The sequence below is a fragment of the Sinocyclocheilus grahami genome, unplaced genomic scaffold, assembly GCF_001515645.1.
Source record: "Sinocyclocheilus grahami isolate Dianchi unplaced genomic scaffold, SAMN03320097.WGS_v1.1 scaffold316.1, whole genome shotgun sequence".
Classification (NCBI taxonomy): Eukaryota; Metazoa; Chordata; class Actinopteri; order Cypriniformes; family Cyprinidae; genus Sinocyclocheilus; species Sinocyclocheilus grahami.
Genome location: NW_015505495.1, coordinates 215751 through 223491, shown reverse-complemented (window position 1 = coordinate 223491; position 7741 = coordinate 215751). Strand labels below are relative to the sequence as shown.

The window sequence follows — 7741 nt, the reverse complement described above, 5'->3', positions numbered from 1 at the left end:
TGTGTGTGTATGAGTATTGAGTGTGTGTATGAGTATTGAGTATGTGTGTGTGTATGAGTATTGAGTGTGTGTATGTGTGTGTGTATGAGTATTGAGTGTGTGTATGTGTGTGTGTATGAGTATTGAGTGTGTGTATGTGTGTGTGTATGAGTATTGAGTGTGTGTATGTGTGTGTGTATGAGTATTGAGTGTGTGTATGAGTATTGAGTATGTGTGTGTGTATGAGTATTGAGTGTGTGTATGTGTGTGTGTATGAGTATTGAGTGTGTGTATGTGTGTGTGTATGAGTATTGAGTGTGTGTATGTGTGTGTGTATGAGTATTGAGTGTGTGTATTGAGTGTGTGTATGAGTATTGAGTATGTGTGTGTGTATGAGTATTGAGTGTGTGTATGTGTGTGTGTGTGAGTATGTGTGTGTGTGCGTGTGTGTGTGTGTGTGCGTGTGTGTGCGTGCGTGTGTGTGTGCGTATGAGTGTGTGCGCGTGTGTGTGTGTGTGTGTGTGTGAGTGCGTGTTCCATGCGCCTGTAATGAGAGCAGACAGTTCAATCCTGATGTCAAATTGCTCAGTATAAAGTCAGTGCGTGTGAGAGCCGTTCACACATGGCGGTGATGTGTGTTTGCTGCAGATAGACCTGTCTATATTAATACGGAGCAGAGGAACACAGGTAATCTCCTGCTGGCTGACAGCTAGTTAAACACGCCGGTCCAGCCTGCTCTCTTTAATACATCACACACACTTACAGAACAACTACCTGCAGCCCGCTCTCACACACACACGAAAAATGAAGAATCAAATATAAAACCACCACGAATAAGATACAAACCTAGAATAAAATAATCCATAATATCAGTTCCTCCAGTGAAAAAGTGTTCTGCTGTTGTCTCTCACATCAGAATCCAGCCACATATGTGTTTAGAGCTGTTTAAACAGTGCTTGATCTGTGCAGATTTCTCTCCTGATTCACACCAGAACACTTTTTCACTGGAGGAAGAGTTATTATGAACTCGTGTTTGAGTTAAAAAGGTCTTAATGCTGGATTAGTTTCAGCGTGTGTCTTCTCCAGATGTTAACTGATGGACTGGAGTGCTGTGGATTATTGTGATGTTTTTATCAGCTCTCGTTCTGACGGCACCCATTCACAGCAGAGCATCCATTGCTGAGCAAGTGATGCAACACTACATTTCTCCAAATCTGATCACCTAATCTCGGATGACCTGAGGGTGCATACATTTTCAGAAAATGTACATTTTTGTGTGAACTATTCCTTTAAACTCATATCAACATAACTAAAGTTGCCCTATGAGATTCACCACAAAGAACAAGATGTTTTGCATAAGAAAAGACTCATTTCACATTTGTCTCCTCTAAAGCTTCAGAAAATCTCCAAATATTTATTTCAAACTCTATGACAAACCATCTGAGACTAAGCTCATATATGAAACAACTGACAAACACATATTCTAGTTCTTCATCCTTAAACCCATATCAACATAATCAAAAGTCTCCTGAGTGATTCCAACCACAATAAATAGCAAAACAAACAGATTTCGCTCAGATTTGGCCTCTCTCATGTGTGGCAGCTGTGCATGATGGGATTCAAAATGCATCAAAGCGTAAAGTGGATATTAACCTTGACGTAATGAGTTTATCTCCAGCTGAAAACAGCCAAATAAAGGAGAAATGAAACGCACAAACACAAGCGCGAGACTCTAAACAGCAGCATCTCTCTCTCGGGAAGCAGAATGTCAATGAGAAGGTCAGAAGCGCTGACCTCTCTTTTACTCGCAGCATAAAGCAGTCTGGCCTTTGGAAAGCAGTAATGAAGGATAATCTCTGAAGGACGGGTTAGATATGATGCTGGCCAGACTGACAGCTGCAGGTCGCTCAGGAAGAAAGGATGGGAAAACAAGTCAGGAATGAAAATATCAGTGTCAGAGAACAGCTACGAGCTGCCAGACGCCCTGCGCTCCTCCAGATTCATCACCTGACAAAGAGCAAACACAAACAACAAGCACCAGCAAAAGCCTAATTAGACAGAAGCGGGGGGATCCTGACGGGCCAAATCAAACAATCAGCTTTTCTGAACAAAGACGTCCTTCATTCAAGGAACTCTCAAATGAGTCGTTTAGCATGCAAAAAAGTCAGAAAAATAAAAGCAAATAACCTCAACTCATAAATGGCACCTACATTTTTATAATCATAATGCAAAATAACCAACCCACTGTCACGCTGAAGCAACAAATTAAAGCATTGTTACACTGTGCATATACTCTGAATCTGTTTTAATTCAAGGATGTTTTTGCACAACGTTGGCCAACTAAACAACACAATAATAAAGTGGTTTTCTCCAGAAAGTGTCTTTCTGATGATTAAATTACGCTAATATACTTAACTAAAACTGAAACTAAAATTAAAACCATAAAAAAAAATCGTTACTTGAAATAAAACTAAACAAATAAAATGAAAAAAAAATTATATATATATTAAAAACCCTTTTTTAGTTAGTTGCCAAGGCAACATTTCTTATTTTAATTTAGTTTAACTTGATGGATTAAAATAAATACATCTAAAACTGAAAATAAAAATTCATTAAAAATTAATTTGAAAAAACTACTGAAAATGATAAATGACAAAATTAAAATGCAACATATAAAAATAAAAACTAATCCAAAATAAAAACTATAAACAAAAAAGAAAAATACCATTATTATATTATTATTTTTATTTTTTCCCCTAAAAATCGAATGATCTATTCAACCTGTATTTTAATTCTTCATAACCAAGCCAAGTAAAATATACAAATTGTCATGTCCTCATCGTGAACAGTGAAATCCACGTTAAAAAGAACAATGTATTAACACAGAGTTTAAATACAGCATTTTGTCATTATGTAACTAGATTCTATTTCAAAACATTTCAAAACATCCACACTGCTACATTTAAATTAAAAAAGTGGAACCTGCAGGAGATTCAAAAACGGAACTTGACACCAAAGAGCCACTCATTCCCAAACATTCTCTTTTTGTGTTCCATTTAAAAAAACAACAGCACACAGGTTAGGAAATGACATGAGGGTGAGTTAAATAACGACAGAATTCATTCTCAGGTTAACTAGTCCTCAAACAGGTAAACCCGCAGTGCGTCAAAGAGACTCTGATGTTCTTTGTTTTCACTCACATCAGCAGACGGCTGCTGAATTTCTCTGCGGGGCGATCGATACAGCCGGTTTCCCTGCTTCTGTCATTCCCTCTGACACTCACGCCCCGCGGGAGTCCGTTTCACCCATGAACCCCGGGCCGCCCCGCTCTATTCATCTCCGTAATTGTCTGTATGAATTATGTACCTGGCTCGGAGGGTGAATATGAATCCATTACTCTCTACTTCAATTATCAGAGCGGACATTATGGAAAATGGCAGGAGAAATGATTACAGGATTCATGAGATGAAATATGCATGACCTCCCAGAGTTGTGTACATTCATCTATCACTCCATGTCTTTGCATTCATGGACAATTTTTCTTCATCCAGCACCCGAGGCACTAAACGGAGAGGAAAGCAGAGCGGAGACACTTACCAGAAATATCCTCTCCAGCTGATCCTGAATATCCTTCATGCCCGGGAATGCCGCCACTCCCTGGATCATTTCCACGAAGATGCATCCGACACCCCTGAAACACAAACAAACAGCACTGACTCTCTAACCCTCAGAAAGGTGATTCGTGCATGAATATCAGAATCAAAACAGCTTGTAACGCTCAGATGATTTATGCACTTTACGAACAGCCTGGAAAAGCAGGAACGAGCTTGATTGTTTTGTAACTGTAACTGCGTGCAAGCATCAGTGTGATTAAACACTCAGAACAAGCCTTCACATCAGGGATTCCCAAACCTTTTGTCAGCCGAACCCATTTGAGCTCAAATATTTACTTAAGACAGGGTTATTATAGTTAACTGGACCTAAAAGTTACTTGAAATAAAATATGTTGACTTATTTTGTTTCAGCTAGTTTCCAGAGCAACATTTCTATTCTATTTTAATTCACTTTCATACCTGCAAACTCTCAAGAGGTGGAAAAGATGACATGTTTGCGAATGTAATCCTTGTAGGGGGTCTGAAGAAAATTTCTGTGCACGCCAATGAAGCATTATGGCACACTCTGACAAAATAATTAAGGGAAAAGATGACATTTGCTTGAAGTAAAAAAGCAAAACACACTGACACCACTTAAACTTTTTGGAACACCAGCCACAACTTCTTGCTGAAAATATTTATTTCTTCTGTCGTTCGGCATGCACAAGTCTTTCAAGTGCCCGTTTTCGCATTTTTTATAAATTGTAAGCATTTCGTTATAACTAATTACAAAGTAATTATATTACAATCTAATGACTTGTTTGCACTAACAATATTTACTCAAATTATACATATAATATATCTTACAACTTTAATAATATATAGTCTATACAAAGTTTATAATGGCTACTATTGTTCAGCAAATGATATTTTATATCATAATGTTTGTGTACTTGGTATTGAGAAACGGTCTGTATGTTAATAACGGGGATTTATCAATGACTTCAGAGAGAGTGCATTACAAACGCTACGGCAGTGACATGATTCGACAAAATAATTAAGGGAAAAGATGACATTTGCTTGAAGTAAAAAAGCAAAACACACTGACACCACTTAAACTTTTTGGAACACCAGCCACAACTTCTTGCTGAAAATATTTATTTCTTCTGTCGTTCGGCATGCACAAGTCTTTCAAGTGCCCGTTTTCGCATTTTTTATAAATTGTAAGCATTTCGTTATAACTAATTACAAAGTAATTATATTACAATCTAATGACTTGTTTGCACTAACAATATTTACTCAAATTATACATATAATATATCTTACAACTTTAATAATATATAGTCTATACAAAGTTTATAATGGCTACTATTGTTCAGCAAATGATATTTTATATCATAATGTTTGTGTACTTGGTATTGAGAAACGGTCTGTATGTTAATAACGGGGATTTATCAACGACTTCAGAGAGAGTGCATTACAAACGCTACGGCAGTGACATGATTCTGTGTGAAAGTCGGATAATTTTGCATTAATATTTCAGTTTTGTGCAATATGATTTTAAATGTGTTTAAAGTTTGATTCATGCATTTATTTTTTAAATGCGTTATTTTGATTCACGCTTATTATTTTTCGATCTGTGACCATTGTTTGCTATTCTGAAAACTTTGCTTTCATTTTTAAACTTTGTGTAATATATTTTTACTTGCATTTTAAAATTTTGGTTTCATGCTTATTATTTTTTATCCGTGACTGCAATAGTTTGTGCGGAAAATTTATCCCATAATTGACAAACATCTCTTACTAATTTTGAGCTGCTGATTCCAGAAATAGTGTCTATTTTTCTCAGGCATGTCACAATTTCTTACAAAATATGATGAGTTTGTAGCATTTTTGCTTTTTACAACCATCTGTGTGGTGAAGAAGTCTTGTATTTTCTCTAAATCAGCAGAAAAACACACGATTCCTGTCTGAATCTGAGCCAGATTACAACTATCTGATCAATTCTCAGCTCATTTTCACATGCATGACTTCAGTTTATTTCTAAATATTTCATGGTTAGAATTATGATCCATTGACAGAAGAAAATGCAAACATAAGTCAACTGTTTTCAGCTTTTACTGCATCAAAACAGCCACAGAAAATCACAGATTTTGTGAAATACGATTATTTATTTATAAACTTGTTAATGAAAAAATCTTTGACATTAAATATTTGAACATATTTTCTCACTCTCTTGTAGATTGTAAGTTAAATTATATATTTTGAATACTTCTGTTTGTCAGAAACGTTTGTCATATGACTGCTTTTATTTTAATATGTGCATTAAATCTGATACATTTATATATAATTGTTTTGTGAAAATACTACATGATGGAAAGCTTTTATTGATATTTCTGAACTCATCATTATTAAATTAGGTCATATTAGGCAAAAGAGGAGGGCTGCTATTAATTATCATATTGGAAAATTATCAGTTTTCCAATAGTTGAGAGAATTTTGAATAAAAATTTAGTAAAATACAATAAAGCCACAAACTTAGAGTGCATCTCGCATGCTACTACAGTATATCAATAATTGATATAGTATCACATGATAAAGCAGCATTATATCAGCCATCAGTCATCCTGCTCACTGAGAGACAATTAAAGTTAAATAATGGGGGAAAATAACTATATTATTTTATCCTAGATCGGTGAAGAATAAAACAATACGCTGAGCTTTAAATAGCATGAATGTGCAGATTTCACTGTTATTTGTATCATAGTCTATTATAATTTGTATTCATATTTTATATAGTGTTATATATATGTATATATTAGTAATTTTGCTGGTTTTGCCATTTGTAGTACAGTAGTTTTAGTTTTTTATGTACTGTATGTCTATATTTTTTTATGCATCTTTATTTCAGTTCTTATTTGAGTTACTTTAGTATATCAAATATTGAAAAATGAAATGAAAATGCTGCCTTTCTAATATTTTATTTCATTTCAGTTCATGTTTATTTCAAGCTATTTTTTATGCTTTTAGTATTAGTTTTTAGTTAATTATAATAACCCTATAATGGACCCTTTTCACAAGACTGTGATGACGCGTTTAACGGTCATTAGCATCGTAAATCCTCGAAAGTTTTTCATATTTGTATTTTTTTTTTAAATGTATGCACATTTATAACACTATTCTTTGTATTATATCACCTTTGCATCAAAGTACAAAAAAACAGTTAACGCTAATGCTGTGTTTCTAATGCAGCGTCTCTGGAGGCTCTCTCTTTGACTGCCGTTATCAGTCTCTCTCAATTTTTTTCCTTTTATTGAAAGTCACGAAAAGTTTTTCTTTTGCTATTTGAGCAAACGGGAATGCAAAAAATATATATCTGTGGTACTCTCCCATTCACCGCTCTTCAAGTTAACCCAACTATGACGACTTCCGCTGAAATGTGAAAAAGGTCCATAATGTGTCTCAGCGTCTGTTCGTCAGCATGCGATCGTTTCTAGTCCAGTGCGCACGGCTGTGTCCTTCTGACAGCAAATGGGCGAGAGCCACACAAACACACGCCAGCAGTGAAAACTCAACCAGCCTTTCCAGAATCAGTCCATCCGTCTCCATAACAGAGCATTTCAAATGTGGATGTGATGTGAGTTAGCGGCTGGATCTGACTGGCAGGCGGCTGATAAGATGTCAGCTTACAGTCGGGCAGAGAGACGAGCGCGTGCTAATCCCCAGCCTGACTGATGCGTTAGCGTTACTGGGAAAACCTCCCGCACATGCAGCCGTATGGGCCTCGTCGTGCCTCATTTCTCAAGACAGCAGCTCCTCCCACCTCTTTAGACCCCGGACGCCGGCCAGTTACTCCAGATCTTTATTTACGGCAAGACATTACTGCCAAAACCACTGTAAGAAGAAGAAGAGAGACCCTGTCAAACTAAAAAGATCCCCGTCCTCAAAAGGGCACAAGGTGTGGAAAGAGCTGGCAGAATATTGTGATGTTTATTCTTTTAAAAAGAAAAATTGTCAGGGATGTTAGAAGAATAAACCTTAAAAGGTTGGTTCACCAAAAAATGAAAATTAGCCCATAAATTACTCACCCTCAAGGCATCCTAGGTGTATATGACTTTCTTCTTTCAGACGAATCCAGTCGGAGTTATATAAAAAATGGTCTTTGATCT

At 36.2% G+C, this 7741-nt stretch overlaps 1 protein-coding gene across 1 annotated transcript in view; it reads right to left on the bottom strand.

Moving 5' to 3' along the window:
* The window catches only part of LOC107601958 (cyclin-dependent kinase 14-like), a 131449-nt gene that overhangs the window by 81016 nt on the left and 42692 nt on the right, over positions 1-7741 (bottom strand). Inside the window, exon 7 of the mRNA XM_016294330.1 lies at positions 3577-3670. Within this exon, the coding sequence (XP_016149816.1) occupies positions 3577-3670 (94 nt within the window). The remainder of the gene's footprint in view (positions 1-3576; positions 3671-7741) is intronic.